The following is a 19,231-nucleotide window of genomic DNA, read 5'->3' as shown; positions in this document are numbered from 1 at the left end:
GATGGGCTTTAAAGTCCCTTCCAACCCAAACCAGTCTGGGATTCTACCATTCTATGCACAATATATTTGTGTTAAATAAGGAGAAGGGAGTGGGAAAGAGGAGCAGGTTACACAGAACGGCCATGAAAATGGTGAAAGGTCTGGAGGGGCCACACAAGGAGCCAGTGACTGAGGGCATTTGGTCTGTTCAGCCTGGAGGAGACTGAGGGAAGAGCTCACTGGGGTCTGCAGCTTCTCCTGAGGGACAGCTCTGATCTCTGCTCCCTGTGACAGGGACAGGACCCAGGGAACGGCTGGAGCTGGGCCAGGGGAAGTTTAGGTTGGATCTCAGGGAAAGGTTCTTCCCCCAGAGGGTGCTGGGCACTGCCCAGGCTCCCCAGGGAATGGGCACGGCCCTGAGGCTGCCAGAGCTCCAGGAGCTCCCAGGGGTGCCCAGGCTGGGATTGTTTGGGTGTCTGTGCAGGGCCAGGAGTGGGACTCGGTGATTCCTGCAGGTCCCTTCCAGCTCAGGATATTCGGTGAGCAGGAAAGGCAAAGGATGGGGGAGGACTGCTTTCAACTACAGAAGTCACCACAGAATGTTTCAGCGGAGGTCACCTGGTGGTGGAGAAAATTGGCTGCACCTCATTGTACTCAGGGAGTTAATGCCAAGGGCCCTAATTGCCCCAGCACAGTTACTGGTGGGAAACCTGTACTCCTCCCTGCTCCATAAGCCCACGGACACCCTGGGAAAATTCTGTCATAAGCATGAGCATGTTTCGTGTTGATGTAAAAGAGCTAGAAACAATTTCCACAACAGTTACAAAGTCTTGCCTAAAAATAAAAATTAAATTCTTCCAATCATAGATAAAAAGGCTCTTTTATCTATTTTATACATATATAAATATATATATATTATTTACATCCTATGTATTTGGTTTTTATCTCTTTCTGACCTAAACCCATCCCTATTAGCACAAAACTTCAATCAGGACATTAAACAAAAAGAAGGAAGTCAAAGTAGTACTTAAAATTGAATCTCCTAAGCATTGAAGTAAATCAAACATTAAAAATATTGTAAATAATCAGAATTGTGTAGTGTGCTGGATGGACAGAAATGTCAAAAGGGCTTACTGCCCCCACTCCCCACATATGCAAACACAAATCTATCTGCTATCAGCAAAATCTTCTCAAGTACTTTGACAACCACTCCTTCTTCCTAAAAAGCCTTTCTGGATAGAAAACGAAAAAAAGGTTCTTAATTTCGCCTAACAGGCTGTAGAAGTCCCAGTTCAAGGGTGAAAGGAAGGACAGGGAGAAAATTGCCTTTCCCCTCCAATCCAAGTCAAACATTGGAAATGTATTCGAACAGCTTTTTGCTGCAGCTCCTACGCTGGCACTGCCCTGTGCACCGCACGGCCGCGGGAGTGCCTCCAGCAGTTCCTGGCCCTCCCTGCTCCCTCCAGAGCTCAACAGGAACTCCATGGGCTGAACCCTCCTCTGGCACAACCCCCCAGCTCCCCAAAGCTGTGTCACAGAGCTCCTTCCAGTGCCCCTTCTCTCACAGCACCCCCACGCCGTGCTCGGGATGCCCCAGCCACAGAACCGGGCAAGGAGCTGGAGGAGAGCTGGCAGAAAAATGCATGCACCTCCAGTTCTCTTTGTTTCAGGAGAACCTTTTCGTTTCATTGTGCTTGGCTCCGAGTCGCTGGTTTTATCTTGCATTTCACACTTAAGGAAACCCAGCCAGGCCTGCCAAATACTACAAGGTTTTCTGTCAAAACTTGGACAAGCTGAAAAGTTTTACATTCTTATAACTGTAAACCTTAAAGCAACTCAGACTTTTATTTTACTCGCAGCTCAGGTTTGAGTGTTCCATGACATTTGGCCAACCTGGCTCGAGTTTTCTGTTTGAGGTTTCATTACAAAATCCTAATTCCAGAACAGAGTAATTAATACTTTCATTAATAGTATCTGTAGTAAAAGATTATAGGATTTGGAAGAGTGACTCTGAGTGCAATTTGCTGCCCAGCAGACTACATGCAGTCCAAAAAGGAGATCGGTCCCTAGTTCAACTTCCAAAGCTGTGTGCTAACAAAAATCCAAGGGCCTTTGGAGACCCAGCTGCAGGACCATTCCCTCAGCTGGCCTCAGCAGTGCTTGTTATCCGTGTTACAGTAACAGCCCTGGAGCAGACCCCAAAGAACTGCAATGGATGGCAGTTTCTGTTCCCAGAAATTACTCGCTCAGTGTGACACAACACTTTGGGTTGGAGGGGCCCTCGGGGGTGACCTCATCCAAGCCCCACTCCAAACAAGGCTTATTCAGGAGAGATCCGGCTGCTCAGGGGAGAGGTGGAAGTGTCCAAGGATGCAGATCCCACAGCCTCTGGACTGAAGGGACCTGCCTCCATGCAGACCTGAGCAGAGCACTGCTGGGTTCTGACCTCCTCAGCTTCGTGTTGCCCGTGCTCCTCAATGCTCCTCAGCTGGCACTGCACGTGAGAGCCAGAATGGAATCACAGCGAGGGGGACAGGCCACACCCAGCTGAGTACAGATGCCAAAGCTGGAATTTCTGCTGTCCATTTCCCTTATATTCTAGTCTGCCCCGAAATACGATGCTGCTTTAGAGCCTGAAGATTAAATATGAGCAGTAAGCGGTGCCACCCTGCAGGCTGGGCAGCACAGAGTGCAGCAACACTTCTGAAGGAGGAAGTGCCAACGCTCTGCTAGGTGGGCTTGGACTGTGTCAGCCACTCAGCTGGGGATCAGTGGGACTGGTAGCGTGAGGAATTGTTACACAGGCTTGTTATGAAGCTCAAATGTTTTCATTAACATAACGAGCAGAAGTTAGGTTAATAATCTGAACACACTGACAGATGTTCAACAAACACTTGGCATTGCTGCAGCCAGAACAAGAAAGAATTCAATGTTATCTTGGAACAGCCTGCAAAACAACACAACGCGAAGCAGCAAAGCTCTGGTACCAGCTTAAGACACACGGATATGCAGAAAAGCCAGGCTCTCTCCTAGCACGGGCCCAAGAGGCACCAGGACACAACTCAGCCCTGTGTGCAGACCTGAAATGCAGCAACTCCTTGTAGAAAAGGAGTTTGTTTCCAGTGCAAGCAGACAACACCACAGTGGGGGCAAGGGGCAGGCTGCTCCTGCAGGAAAAGAAAAGGGGCCTCCACTGCTTTACATCAAATATAAGACATCTCCTGATTTTTGTCTTAAATTCAAGTTCTAAACATAACAAAGGGCTCTTACTCCCCTCAAAATGTCATTACTCTATAGAGATGCAGGATTAGTAGTAATTATGCATTTGGGAGGAACAGTGACACGACAGCATTCTGGTCAAAAAAAGCCAAAAACTACTAAACTCTCATTCAACAGTTAATAGAAAAGGTGAGGGAACATCATGTGTGAGAAGTTCCATCAGGATCAGGGAACTGGGCATGGCCGGACTGCATTGACCTCATTACTGATGGTTCCTGGATGTTTTGGGGTACCTGTGTTGGAAAGCTTCAGATGAATACACCGGTTTGGGGTTTTTTAATGTTAACACTATTCACAAGTGTAAGGGAAATAGAAGGATCTAAAGCTTGTAAATGAGCTACAATCTTGGAGGAGCTAAAGATTAGATCGACCTGTGTTGCATCACTTTACAAGTTAAATATTTTTCTTAAAGTGCTAATCCAATCCAAACAAGGGTTTGATTCTAAATTAAACAAACTCCACTTTTATTGGTATTAACAAAAATATGCAATGCTAATTTCAGCAGGCAAGCACTAACAAGAGCAGCTATGCAGGCTGTGCTTTCTCCAGGGCAAAGGAGGAAGGACATTAATTTCAATTTCCTTTTTTCCAAGCAAAATGCATTATTATACAAAATCCACAGTGAGGTTTATTAAAAAAACCCCAAAACAAACAACAAAACAAACCCTCCAATTTCCTAACACCCATGTTTTTGAAGAGTCTTTAAAAAACCCCACTTTCATTGCATCTCCACTTTGGAATCAATTTGCTGTCAAAGGTCATGAGCTAAAATATACAGTTTACGCTAAAAGCAGGAAGCGGGGTAAGTAATTGAATAACATCAGGAAATGGAAGAATACTGCCATTTTCCTAATGGATATAGTACAAGGTTTACTCTCTCCAAATTTAATTCTAGGAGCTCCTGTAGTAAGGGGTTTATTTTTCTTCAGCTTGAATTTTTGCCTGCGAGGTTTAAAGCAAAATCCTCGTGCAATCAAAAGAACAAAATACCACAGCAGCTTTATTTTCTAACAGACAAAGATGATCATTTCTGCAGGAAAGAGAAACCCCCCATCAACAGTGTCTGAAAACAGAACTGGCATAGCAGGTTGGCTGCTTAATATACATGGGCTGGAAATAATTCTACTAAATCAGAGTTCTGAATTATTCATGAAAAACAGATTTTCATGATTTAAATTAGAAAGACTTAAAATTACAAGCCTTGCATTGCTATTGATAGGTAAGATCTCTTTCCCCTTAAGTGATGTTACAGTCTCATACAGCTCCACTCCTCGAAAGGCTTTATGATCACTCTAAAATAGAACAAAAATCTCCTGACACTCACTCCTTCTGGAAACAACACACCCTCTGGTACTGGCTTTAGACCAGTAATAGCCCACTAGTAATGATTATATGAAAATATATCATTATGATAATGAATAAAGTTTGAAGGGATCATATTCAGTATTTATTGCATATTAAAGCCCAGGTTCATGTAAAACATCGGAAGCACAAGCCTTAGTACTGCAAATAAACTCTTTCCATCATGGAAAACACTGCAGTTCTTACAGGAAGAATCAGACCACAAATCTGACTTCAGATGTTTCCAAAGCATTTTGTAATGATACACAATCCAGCCTCCCTCCCTGTACTGTTACTAATTTATAAAGACAATGCCATTAATAAGCTAAAGGCTTGCATTGCTTCCTGGGAGCTGCTCTCCAGTCATTCCACACAAATCCAGTCAGCTGCAATGGCTCCAGCGCTTTGCATTAGAAATTATTAATATTCATTCCTCACACAGGTACGGCCTTTCATGTGGAGATCTCCAAACTCTGCGCAAATTCTCCAATTAAACCTTTCTGCCTTGATTAGGAATTGGTAGACAAGTTCTTTTTGATTAAACACCATTTCTATGCAGGATGAACACGGGGAAGCGGGGCTGGGACTTGCAGAACCCATGCCAGGTCCCGGTGCAGCTCCAGCCTGGCACCACCGCCGTGCCCTTCGTGGAGGTCAGCTCTGGGCACTGACTGAGCACGTAGCACTTCCATGCAGAGACTGCTCGAGGCTTTTCTACACTCTAAGAGTATTTTTTGGAAATCCTCAGCCTGAGCTACAGCTCAAATGTTAATACAACAGCGCCTGAACTGAATTGAGTAAGCGCAGCTCGGGCTGGGCCAGGGTCCAGAGCAGGACCAATGGAGCAGCTGGGATAACCCAGCATCCAAAGGATTCAATAGTAACAGCTTCTGTGGGCTAAGGCAGAATTCCTGCTTTTTGAATCTTTTACTTTGGCTCAAGAGCTATTGAAACTCACTCCTTTTCCTGTTAGCGGGATCAATCCTCAGCACATCGCTGTATGTCATCAAGAGAAGTGAAGACAACCAATATCAAATCTTGCAAACAGAGCATCATGCCACCCAAATACAGCTTTTATTTGACAACACAACACTAAGTCATCAGTATCCTGTCGTTTCCTTCTTCAGAACCAAAGCACAGAACACTTGTGTGGATATTAATTTATTTTCTTAAACGTAGGAGCTATTTTCCTTCACCTAGCAAGCCCTGTTGAGCAGGTTATATAATTAACATCAAAGCAATTTGAATGCTGCTTGACTTGCTAAAAGCTGGTAAACAAGCAGGAAGCAATAAGGTGCTTTACAAGAAAAGAACATGTGTTGGGGGGAGGGGAGACCATAAAACATTAAACAGATTGATTAGTGATTTTAACAGAATTTCCATTTTTATGAATCCTTTGCATGCTTTGGGCACTCGATTTTTATTTCATTTATAAAAGTAGGAGATTTTTTTGTTCAAGCAGATCAGAATAAAACCTGTTCAGAAGGAAATGATGAGCATGGTTGGCAAAAATACAAGTACCATGGAGAAAGTTCATACACCAAATATCTGCTGCTTTCGACAGCTAGGATAAAATCCACCTGCTTTCTGATAGAAATATTTTTATTAACGTATTTAGAAAAAGCCAACCTGAAATATCAAGGAAGGGTATCAAACGTCAGCTTCCAGTTCTATAGCCATTCTTAGGTGTATTATTTTTATTCATTTAAGGACGAGCCTGGGGACAGGGTTTAGCAGGGCAAGCTGGGCTTAGACCTGACAGCATTTTATGGGCAAACTTGGGGTTTTCTCTCTTGTTTCTCTGTTCATGCAGAAAAGAGTTGCATGAGAGGGAACTCAGTTCTTCTTTCTTAAGCCCACAGGTCCTTTACAACCATTTGTAACTCCACCACCTGGGAATGGGCACACAGGACATGAGAACTTTGAGGTCAGTGACTCAGTCTTTGCTGTCAGAGACTGGAATGGCCCATGGCTTTTTATATGAGCTAAATCAACTTGTGGCTGCAAGCCAATTATTTTCCTGTTTCCTTCTCCCACAATTTCTTGCAGGATCTCAGCAGGGTTTGGGTTGAAAGCTTAACTTCCTGCACTAGTTTACATCTCTGTCATATTGTGTCAAACTTTACCTTAAATAGATCGGAGATGTCTCAGGATGTTCACACACGGACAGATCTAGAAAGACTAACGCTCTATTCCTATGCCTTTGTTTTGCTGGCCTACAGAGAGCACAATCTTCTGGTGTTGTCCATGCTAGGAGGAATTGTGATTAAACTGTAATAGAAATTCTTCTTTAATTGGAGAAAGTGGAGATTTGCATTTTCTTGAAAGCAGGTCACGACAGCTGACAGAGCCCAGCAGCGGAAGAAGGCAGACACCAGGAAAGCAGCTATGGCCAGGAACAGGTTCCTGCACTCTCCTGAGTACAGGGGGGCTTTGCTACAAGTTTATTTTTTTTTCAAGAAAGTCCATTCACAACAGAGTGACTCATTTCAGTAGTCTTCAATAGCTGATCCAATACAGGTGGATAAATCTGAAACTGAGCCTACACTGGATTAAAAAATGGGAACTTAGACACATCAGGAGTAGGTATGTTGTCACAGCCTGTACAGTGTTGCTGATATTAGAGACAAACTTCCAGCAGCACTGGAAACACATAACCACGGTAACTTTTGCAGTCAATCTTCTATAAAAATATTTGCATTCTTGTAGCAAATTTAATAATAATTCTTAAGGGAAACTCTTTCATTTTTGGTCATAGAACCTCACTGTATTTTAATATTGAGCAGCGAAAATTGTTGCAGGGAAAGGTCAGAAGGAAAGGAAAAGTTTGTTTTGTCTGTTTTAGGAGTTGTGGCCTTACGCAGTAATGGCTACACTGCATTCTTCAACTGGCTGCACAACCAATCCAGATATCCCTTGGAATTACCCAAGAGTACAGCAAGCTCAGAGAAAAAAATACACCTACGGCACATTTTGCTAATAGCAGAGGAGGCCTTCCTAGTGCACAGAGCTCATACACTGTTATAAAGCATTAAACATAGGAAATGGGGGACTTAGGTTTGAACGTTTGTTCCATTTCATTGGTCTGGGCACAAATTAAGATGTCTTGATTGTATAAAACTGCAACATTACAACTTGTGAAACCCCACAAAGCAGAGAACAACTTCCTCCAGGTTGAGGAAGATTATTAGTAATTTTCCTAAGCTTTATACCCAGGTCATTTTTTGCCAAAATGAAATAAACAGCAGAAGGTTTAGAAGTATACCGTGCTACCTCTGGGGACACAGGCAGTGTCTGGGGCTGGCCAGAGCCAGCCAGGCTAAATCCAGAGAAAGCTCAAAAACTCCACAATGGCCCCAAAGCACTGCAAACCATGAAAGCAATTGTGTGAGCTGAGTCCTGGAATTTCACAGGGATTTACTGCACACTGCCATTCACCCACGCTGCCATTCTCCTGCCCTCGGCTCCCCACTTGTGGTAAATCCCAGCCCCAAACACAGTTGTTCAGGCCCAGGACAGTCACAGCCTCCCTCCACATCTGAGGGACTGGAATGAGCCAGCTGTAAAAGCAGGAGTGCTGCCTTTAGTCTACCAAGAGACAGAAGAACAGCCCACTTACCCCATTCAAGGCACTGCTGCTTCCCTTGGAAGGGCCCAACAGGGGGGCCTTCCACAGCCCTTGGGAAGGGAATGGCTTCTCTCAGTGCTGTTCAGTGACACTTTAAAAGCACCCCTACACATTTTTCAAAGCCATGGCCTAGGTCTGTGCCCTGAATCCGTGGAGTTACGGCACTCAGGAGCTGGACCTAAGGGTACAACAGCCTAAGCAAGAGTTTAAGCATCCATGGGAGGTTGACGCGCTCCTGAGGCTGCTCTGCTGCTCCTGTGGCTCGTCCCAGCTCACAGCACTCGCAGTGGGGCACCACAGCTTCCCTGTGCCCCCCCTGCAGCAGCCCCTGCTCCTGCCACCAGCCCTGCACCACAGCAAAGCTGCAAACCCACCCCTGTGCTGCTGGGAGCTACAGCCACAGCAAAATCCATCATTCCCACACCTCCTGCCCTGGTGAATACTCCATTTGTAGAGGAGAAAACAAGAATCAAGTAACGTAAGTTCAGCAGTCTAATTTTTCATATCAAATTTGAGGATGAACTTCTGTGCTTACAATTAATCCGTATGCAAACCTGTAGGTTAGAAGTCTTGGCCTAAATTTGTTTCTAGAATACAAAAAAATATTTTAAAAAGTTCTGGATGACTTCCTTTTTAAATTAAAAATGGTCACTTTATTACACTGTCTTATAATACTTAAGCTAGCATTTAATTTATCTCCAGGCAGACTCAGTCAAAATTAATTTTTTGTTTAATTCCTTACTGGTAACACGCATGGAAACTTTTAAGACAGCAATTGATTGCATTGAACATTTAAAATATGGTTCACTTCCTGGCACGTTTAACAATCATTTAAGTTTTCAATTAAAGTAGGGTGCCAACATTAAAAGAATAAAGATAACCCTGAGAGACAATAGCTGCTCCGTGCAAAAGAATTTTTAGTTTTTTTACTAGAATTCTCAAGATATCTAATTGATTAATATAATTTGGTTGGCCCAAAAGTGACTGTTTCTAATCTCCTTTTTTTCAGTTTAGAATTTTCTGGGAGTTCGTGTCACACTGGGTGGGTGGTGCACACAGGGGCGCTTCCTCCGCCACAGCATTACCTGGTCAGGTAACAGCGTGGTGACATCTCTGCAACTCTATCTCAGAGCAAACTGGAGCCAAAAGACAAAGTGAGATGCAGCAGGGCAGAGCAGAGAGAGTGGCAGTATTTGCATTAGAAATAAAAACATGCCAACATTGCTCATTTGCTTGCAAGCCTGATCACACTCAACATAACAGCAATGGCAGGCGCAAGCACAGGAGGCAAAGAAACCCCTCCTCTGGCACAGCCCAGGGGTGATCAGCTCACACCATCAGCTTCAGAGAAATGATGGGGGAGATATTAATATCCCACTGCTTATTCCTGTGTCCAGTATGACCTGAGTTCCTCCATGCTCCTCCTTGGCTGTACAAGCACCACCATCCAGAAGTATCACAACAATCACGCTGGTCACCATGTCAGGTGCTAATGGCCATCCTGAGTCCTGGTTAAGGGACAATCCACACTGCCCAACTGCTGCTATCATCCAGAGTGGCCAAATACCAACCTCTAACCAAGTTTTAAGCTCATACTGTTCTGCATCTACAGCTGGGGACTCAGTACCTACGCTGGTGCTGAAGCTGCTAACGCACAGCAGGCTCTGAGCTGGGCAGTGCACACAGCAGCACACAGACAGGATCAAACCATCACACCAGTACAATGGTTCTGAGGCTGAGATACAGGCATTTTCTACTTTAGCATCAGTAAACAAGATGTGGGTAGAGTATCTCTTACTTTTGGGCACATACACTCATTCACAGGACAGGGGCATGGCAAAAACAAGGCCCTTTTCTTCCACCCTCACCAGCCCTGCAAGGGAAGCTCTCCACGGAGAAGCCATTTTGAGTTCCTGGGACTTCCAAAATGTCTTTTTAAGCCATCTAGCAGAGGTAAAATCCTTAGTAATCAATTTGACTCATGATTACTATTTCAAACACAGGCTCATACCCAGACGAAAAAAGCACACTTTACATGGCAATATATACAGAACAATAACATTGCCAGATGGTATAATACTGAGCAGAATTAATTTCACACACGATGTTTTCAAGGTGCTAAAATATGTCACAACTTCTGCTAATAAAACATCTTCCTCTTCCCTCCTCCTTTTAAGAAAACACTCCGTTCCCACCAGCCTGTATTTTACATTATATGTGTTTCCATCCTGATAAGGGCAGCTGATTGCTTGCAAACCTAATTACAGTCAAATGAAAGTCTTTCAGAACCATCATTAGCAATTAGGACCTGCTGGATTTGCAGTGTATCATTTAGAGAGGTATAATTCAATAGCTTATTGAAAAATTGCAGGTGAAACTGGTGATTATAAGGGGGGAACGCCTGTGGCACGTCACTGCGGGCGAGCGCTCCATGGAGTGGCAGCTCCCCGAGCGCTGATCAATGACTGCAGGTGTTTGTTCGGGCTGAGCACAGCCCTGCCCCAGCCGAGAGCGGCGTCCCGGGACCAGCTCAGCACTCCCCGAGCCTGGCTTTGTGTGTGTGCTCTCCTGGAATCCAAAGTGCCATTCAGGAACTCGGGGAAGCCGGGGGGGGACGTGCAGTGCGGAGCAACGGGCGCACGAAGCCACACACATCATTTTTCAGTCCTTTCTGCAGAGAACAACAATCTTTTCTGTGCCCATTGAGCTCAATTATATATTATCAGGGCCCAGAAGTTGTTTGGATGCTTTTGAGCAGCTGGGTGCCTTCACAGATGACGCACTGGATGCGGTGACTGCGGGTTAAGTGCAGCTGGAGATTCTGTGGCCTCTGATCAGAGGCAAACAGCAGTCGAGAATCACAAAATGCTTCTAATTCAAGCATTGTTTGTCACCCACGTCGGTTTCCAAACGGCAAACAAGAAAGGGACTGAATGGCAGCCCAGCTTTCAGCACATGCTCCCACACAGACAGGAATCCACACACTGTGTGTGCATGAAAATAAAGTGAGGGTCCCTGCCAAGGGTGGAGTTACCAGCTGGCCAGCATGAAGCACTCAGCATTTGCAAGCACGATGATGGGCTGGATAAACTGAGCTGGACATTAGCAGAGACAGAGGATGCTCACTCACAAAACCTGCCCCCTCTCTAGGCATCCCCCTCTGTATGCACACCATGTGTAACATTTACCCCTCAAAAACCCCACACAGCCCAGCCTACACCTCCTCTGCAAAGCCCCATCCCTTCACCCCTTCCCCACAGACCTCTTTTCCCCTTTTCTATCCTAGAAAGGCTTCTCAGAGCCCAGATCTACCCATCTCCCTTTATCACGAGCATCACTGTATTACTACACCCACTCATGCTGTGATGTAACCTCAAAGCACAGTTACCCAGACATGGCATCTTTCTACCCTTTCAGAGCTGTACTCCGATTTTTTTTTATCATTTCATTGTTTATTTTTCAAATTAAATGTTGTTTGATATGCTAGACTAATCATCAGTGCTTTGAGTGACACAATACCAACAGTTTCGTTAAACCAGTGGCCCCTTCAAGTCCTGCTGCTGGTGACACTTGTTGTAGGTGCCTTCAAACTTTTGGCAACACTGGCACAGAATCAAACCACGCTGTGTAGGCTGCAGCACAAACAGCAAATCCACTCATTTCACAGTGGTTGCACTAGCATTTGGAATCTGAAAAAAACCCCAAACCAAGCAACTTCTCCCTTTACAGAAAGAATGGGAACATTATCTCCCTTTCCACCAATGCCTGGCCATATCCCTGCTGACCTGATCCTGGCTGGTACTACTCTCAAGGCAGAGTGACTTTGTCCCACATTCTACCAGTCAGTAGTGATGTTTCCTGTCACTTCATACAAAGCCAGACCTCCAGCATTGCAAAACCAACCCAAAAATCCCACACACAGCTTCCAATCCCCTCTGTTGCCCTGCACGAGGTAGTTTCACAGCCCAGGTTCCTTCCTGATCTTCAGAAATTTTATAGTCACTGAAATCCACTGGCTGCCAGTAAAGGAATCCCAAATCCCAGCAGCAATGTACAAGGAGGTTCAAGCCTTTATCACTCACTCTGGGTGATGCATGCTGTAGGCAGGATTTCCAAGGTGTCTGACCTCACACTGCACAAATATATCCCCATTTCTTCCCTTGCACAGAGCTACAGTAGGGAGCCCAAGAAATGAAACAGTTCTCCGTGGCTGTGTATAATACTTGTAGCTGCTATGGCACTCCCAGAGCCCACCCACAATTTCATTTTCAATTAGCAGCTCTTAGAAAAGTAGTAATGAAAGCAGTTGCTAAAGAGCACTCGGATGTCATTGAGAGCCTGCAAAACCAAACTGTAAATAGCACATTGTAAATCGCTTGTCACCACAGTCAGCTCTCCCGGGATGGCAGTGCCGGTGACAATCCACCCCATCTGCTCCGCTCCCCCCCAGTGTCCCCGCAGCCCGGGGAGCTGACACCACCTCCCGCCCCGCTCCCGGGACTGCCGTGGGCCGGCAGCTCTGACAGCCCGCGCCAGCCATCCCGACTGCAGGAAGGCTCAGCCACACGGGGATTTCACCCTCTGCACCACAGCTCTGCTGCTCTGAGGCACACGAGCACCTCTGCACCAGGGGACGAGTGTGCTGGCACTAAATCACAACACAGGGAACCACACGGTGCTCTCAAGTGAGGATGACAAGGGACGGCAACGGCGGGGGACGACGACGGCTGTCCAGATCAGCCACCCAAGGGCTCAGCAGTCTCAAATTTAGGATGTATAGATTCAGGGTGAGACTGCCAAGGGGATCGTGGACTTAATTCTGAGAAGGAACAGCTTCAACACTCCCCTCCCTCCCCTTTAATTGATTCATGTAATGGACTACGAGGTGAAAGCTAATGGTTTATAATGCTTGTAGCTGGGGACTGCCAGAGTCAGCAGTGTATCTCCTTCTGCTGTTCTTCCCATTTTTCCTTTATCTCATTAACATTTACCTCCTAATTCATCTCTCCATCATGAGTTTTCTTCTGTCTATTTATCATCCACCCCCTATTTATTACCATTTGTCTCCTTCCCCGCACTTCTGCGGTATCTGGGATTGAGATTTGATATTCTGGAAGCGTCTCTGCAATCAGGTGGTGAAGGCAGAGCCCAGCAGCTGCTGGCTCTCGTGCACACACAAGCCAGCCAAGGCACCCATTGCCCAACACACACACTGCTGGTTTAGAAGCATATCCAGAGATGATCCTCTTCTGCAAGAAGATGCAAGAACCTCCCAGCAGATGAAGAAAACAGTGAAAGAAATGGAGGTAGCAAAAGTCAATGTCTTCTGCTCTTTGCAAATCACACACCCACTGAACAAAGAGAAGTAATCCTTCCCCTTCATTATCAAAATACTCTCAACCCTCCTTCTGCCCTGAAAGCTCATTGTTTCCTGGTATGCCCCACTGTGCTCAGACCTCGAGGAATAAAATCTCATTAAAACCCATTTAAAAATGTTTGCCACCCTTTTACTAGTTTAAAAATGTTCACTATAAGATTTCCAAATGATTTTTACAGAAAGCACATAAAAACATGCCATCCCCAATTAACGTAAAGGAAATTAAATTTAAAACGCTGGAGAAATATTCTGATGAGTCTTATATTTGCTTAACGCCAACTAAAATTTCCTTGAGGCATTTAATAAGTACATTTATAAAAGCTCACAAAGCAGAGTTCAAAAGTCTTCTCGCTAGTAAAATATGAGCCTTAATTAACCTACAGTTTCACATTTTCTGGATTTCAATAAACCTGTAGGCATTTCAGCAGAGCTGGATAAATACCTGCATGAATACTGCAAGGATTTTCTCTGAAAACTAATTAGCAACGCTTTCAATAGCTGATTTCAACTAAATCTGTTTGACAAGGGAGCTTCATACCCTAAATCCTGCAGTGAGAGTTACTTCCAGCAGATAACAGATTTCACAGGAAAGCATATCCAACAGGACTGTCAACCACTGGAAAAACTATGAACGAGATCTCCAGGTGTAAAACATTTCCCAACAAGGACAGACTGCAGCCAAGGTCTTATGAGAGCACGGGAATGCAAGTGACAGCTCTGAGATTGCATCCTGCCATCCAGTTACAGTAATCACAGGTGACAATTCAGGATTCCCCCAGAGACAGGAGAGGCTGGATAAATTGTTTATGTATCAAATACAAAGCCCTGATGTAGCAAGGACACTCTATACATGCAGAAGCCTCCTGAACTCTGAGTGGCTCCGGACACTCCTGCTGTGTCACACACAAACCACAGTGGGCCCAGTGCCTGGCTCACTGTCATCTGACAAGGTTGGCAAGCAAATCCACTGCCCTTTCAGGAGCCCAGGAATTCAGAAGGATGGACCTGGGTGGGGAAAGCAACCCAAGGTGTGCAGCCAAGAGTCACTTGAGGAGGAAAAGTGTAACATGACAAGAAAAAAACACCCTCAGAATTATCAACCTCCTCCGTTTGTGGTCTTCACCATTTGTCTTGAAAGAGGTCAGAAAATGCTTACCCAAAACTCTCTCTATAGGTGGTGTGCATGTCTTTCCAAAGAACTTTGTTGTCTTTTCCATGACACCTTTTTTCCATGTTAAGTGCCAAAGCCGCATGGGTTTGTCAGCATCTACACTGTTCATGAGTCTAAAATGGTCTTATATGAGGAGCTCTATCCCCACCAAATGTATTACATTTATATTGAGCAAGATACTTTCTTTTCTCTCAGTCTTATCCCTTAGGAATTAAGCAGAGTACTCAGATTTATTGTCTCAAAGGAAAAGCATTTTCCATTACATTTGTCAACTCAATACCTTCCAAGCCAATGCTTATTTATTCCCAAAAACACAACCTCACAAATAATCTCCATCAGCAGGGAGGCCAGTTTCCTTCACAGATTAAATTCTGGGCAGAAACGTTCCACCTGACATTAGGCCCCACTAGGAGAGTTCACAGTGCAAACAGTCCAGTCCGTTCTACTGCCCAAAGCACACATCTGACAGACCGAAAGAGAACAGAGACCACGCAGCTGAGCACAGGAAACAGTCAAGGAAACACAGCAGCCTTCAACATCTACTGATAATGCAATCATTGCATCAACTATCCTGAAGAGTATTCCCCACCTTCCTTTGAAATACCAAGTAGAATTAAATCAGAAGTAACACCTTTAACAGCTGGTACTGTAGAACAGGCATTTTACAATTTCTTTGCTCTGCTGAAGTACTGTATAATCTCTTACTTTATTCCTATATACAGCTTAACATATAGGCTTCAAAACTATCATGAAAACCTATTTCTTCCCAGCTTCTCTAACTCTGCATATCAAAATTGAATACAAGTCAGCATACTTGTCATCCTCAATGTTCCTTCCATCTCCCTGAACTCACAAAATGAGAAGCAGTGAATTCTCACTATTTTCTACAAAGCAGTGTTTGGCTTGCAGTAAACAAGGATGAAAACTGATTCCATGAATATCAACCATCCCCACTGAACACTTAAATTTTGGTTCAAGAGTCATTAATATCACTCAAATACAGGCAAAAGCTGACCTTGTCACTACTACTATTTACTATTACCAGCATCATAGAAATCACACTTGTCACACTTTCATCTTTAAAAAACATAATGAGCACAACACTGCTCAGTCATGAAGATGAATCCAATGTTTTCATCAGCCTCAAGCTTTGCAATCCTGGATGTTCCCTGCTCATTTCCCACCACTGTTGGGAAGGCAGAAGTTCTTGCTTAGGGTGGGTGATGAGTAACGCAGGGGAGCAGACACCAGCACCACTAACACCCCACAAATGAGCTCCTTGCACTCTAATCAGTTTTAGAGCTTTGCCTTGATTAACAGCTGCCCTTCTTGCAATTGCCTCACCTCACCCTGGATGTTGAGAGGGGTCTTCTGCTTCTGTGTACAAAGCCTGAAGACAAGAAGATCTTTATAGGACAAAGTTTGCTCACCAAATGCTCCACATTTGCTCGCCCTGACAGTCTCACAGCCAGCCTGTGGAAAGCTCTTCCCACCTTTACACATTTATTCATCAGATCAGCATCAACAGACCACTTGCTCTCCCTCTCAGTCCACCTCTGCCAGTGGTAGGACACTGCACCAAGTGGCACCCCAGAGCCCAAGAACAAAACAACCGCAAAAGTAATAAAATAAGTGATGCCACAAAATGAGAAATCGGCTTCTACATACCATGAGCCAACGGGCAGAGCCCTCCCTCCCCGCTGCAGTAAACTTGTCTCCCACCTGTCTGAGGCCCTTCGGTAACTTCTTCTTTTTCCCAAGGTGCTGGCACAGGTTTCGGTCATTTTCCCGGTCGGAGCTGTACTGGTGGTGGTGGAGTCTGTTCTTTTTTGGAAGATACGACAGCCCATTGGTAAGTGCTTCCCGTTTCTTCTTGGCTAGAGGATTCTGTCGCTTCTCCACACGTTCCTGAGGTTTCAGAGCTACGTCCTTCTGCAGAGGGAGAAGAGGAGAAAAACACAGTGGTTAAACTACAGCTCTGGTTTGGTTCCAGGTGGCCAGCAAAGCACTGTCAGGGCAATGCTGCAGTCACCAGAAAAGGGAAACACCCACTCTTCACTGATGTCCTCTTCATCAAAAGATAGGCAAATGCTAAATAAAATTGGCAGGAAGAAGTGAGTGCATGGAAGGAGACACATCCTCCTTGAGACTTCATATAGTCAACCTCAATTCTCAAAAACATCTCATGTATCAAGAGAGCACATATTTAGAAGATAGCATTTGTTTATAATGTTTAAATTAACAATCTATTTTGATTTAAACAATGCTTGACTGTTCAGTATTTATTCTTATTATTCCTTGTATTTGAGAAGCCAAGGCACGAGCTGACCTAAATCCAATTACGGCCAATGAATCTCCATTGACTTCAGGGCACGTTTCCCTCAAGCCTTACTTAAGCAGTAGATTTCCAAATCTCAGGGACAGGGGTGAAAAGTGCACGAAAAAAGCAACTTGGTATTTGAAAACTTTGTCACTGACCCTTTAACCCCCAGAATCAATGTCTGTCTATAAAAAAATACTCCACTCCCATAACACAAATGTGAGTTTTGTCACTTAGCCCACAGCTGTTTTCTTACAAATAACCTGCAACACACAGAATCCCAGTTTTCATTTCCGATAAATGTCACTTGAAATGAGTCTTTTTCAATAGCGCAGAATTAAAGGAAGAGGAGGCTGGAGAATTCATTAGGAGAGAAGAATGAGAAGCTACTGGAAAGATGTTAATTAGAGTGCATATTGTGCATCCAAAAATTGCCATGTGCTGAGTCACATCTACTCCAAGAACTGCCCACGTCAGGGTCTGGTGCTGCCCTGTGAGGGGCAGTTACTGAGGCAGGGTCATGCTTTCAGCACTCTCTGCTAATGTGCCTGGCTGCTTGGACCAGGAGCTTCCATGCCCACCATAAAGTGCTCTGTAATCTTGTGAGCCTTTCAGCTGTTGTTTATTGTCATTTAATATTGTAAACTGACAGCAGGAAAGGCTATTGGTCCCTGTGTCACATAAAGACTGAGGCTCAGGAGAATATAATTCAAATTATGGCACCTTTTAATGCAAAAAAACATGCCTAAAGGCAAAAAGCAGTTTGGCTTTAATTAAAGACTGCTCCCTAAATGACTCTCTAAAACACAAGAGCTTCACAAAATTCATAACTGAAACCAATGAGATGATTAATTCAACTGAAGACAGTCATTGTTCAAATTTGATATTTAGCAAAGGGAATGATTTTACAGGCATTGAAGATGGGAGTATTGAACAGAAGCTATAAGACATTTTTTCTATCTTTTTTTCACCTAAGACAGCCCAGGAGATACCCTGGGCTTTTTGTCACAGTGTTACTCATATCCAAAAAGTCAGGAGCCTTATCCAACCTCATGAAAGAGAATTTAAGCATCCTTAGCTCCAACACAGGGTTAGTAATTTAAGAACCTCCTGTGTCTCCTCGCTGGTTCCTTCCTGGCTCTACTGAAAAAGAGCTCAGTAGTAGCACTGATCTTCCTAAAATGCTTTGGGATCTCCTTGTGCACAAGCTGAGGGACCCTACGGAGCTGCCCAAGGCAATCAAAAGCAAGAACAACCCCTTTTAAAACTCAGCACACCTGCCTCCCTTTGCAGGAAGGTTTTAGGTTTAGCTGCATGCCATAAATGCAGGAAGGCAAATTCTCTCAAGTGCAGTAACCATTTCACCAGGGCTCACCTTCAACAGCTTCGTAAAACTACAGCATCCACAAACACACCTGGACCTCCTGGATAGCAAGGGTAGGTTATAAAATAATAGATACTTTATGTTAGAACAGATTTGTAGCTTAGCATAGCTATCATCATGCTGCTAAGAATTTTTTTTTCAGGTCAGTATAAAAAAAATCCAATGTTTTATGAGTAGAACATTATACCAGCAAAACCTTCTGTTAAAACACAGAGCTCATGTTTGTAGATACAAATGCTTTTCAAGAGGATTCACTCTAAATGTGAAAGGCTGAAGGAGTGAACAAAGGCAAACTTTCTGGAAAAAAAAAAAATTCTTCTGATGACTAAGTAGCTTTTGTGGGATTTTTTTCCCCCAGCTGTGAGTGATCTAAATGAAACAGTGGCAGGCTTCCAGCAGCTTATAAAATGTCTAATGGGGCCAGGCACTTCCATCAAGAAATAACTTGATCCTATTAGCTTTAAGGGGGGCGTGAGATGGGTCAGACTCAGCAGATCGCTGTGGCTGTACCTGGGATAACCCTTTCTCAGAGCCCACGTTCCAGACAACTGCATGAAGCTTCAAAATTGTCAGATACACCTAAAGAACGTGGAGCTCATGAGAACTCAGAGAAAGGAATCTGCTCACACACCTGTGGCAAAGATGAGTGGCACCAAATCCACAAAGCCTTCCCCAAACTGGATGGAAAGGCTCCTTCCCAGGCAGAAGGAACAACTGGCAGGAACGTTCAAAAATAAGGATCCTCTTCTGCT

The 19,231-nt window shown here is 44.5% G+C and overlaps 1 protein-coding gene across 1 annotated transcript in view; it reads right to left on the bottom strand.

Moving 5' to 3' along the window:
* Positions 1–19,231, bottom strand: part of AUTS2 (activator of transcription and developmental regulator AUTS2) — a 773,410-nt gene that overhangs the window by 546,877 nt on the left and 207,302 nt on the right. The window contains 1 exon segment of the mRNA XM_032130357.1: positions 16,498–16,707. Coding sequence (XP_031986248.1) covers positions 16,498–16,707 — 210 coding nt within the window.

The sequence above is a fragment of the Corvus moneduloides genome, chromosome 20, assembly GCF_009650955.1.
Source record: "Corvus moneduloides isolate bCorMon1 chromosome 20, bCorMon1.pri, whole genome shotgun sequence".
Classification (NCBI taxonomy): Eukaryota; Metazoa; Chordata; class Aves; order Passeriformes; family Corvidae; genus Corvus; species Corvus moneduloides.
Note: the sequence above shows the minus strand (reverse complement) of the source record. Positions and strands in the feature narration are given on the sequence as shown.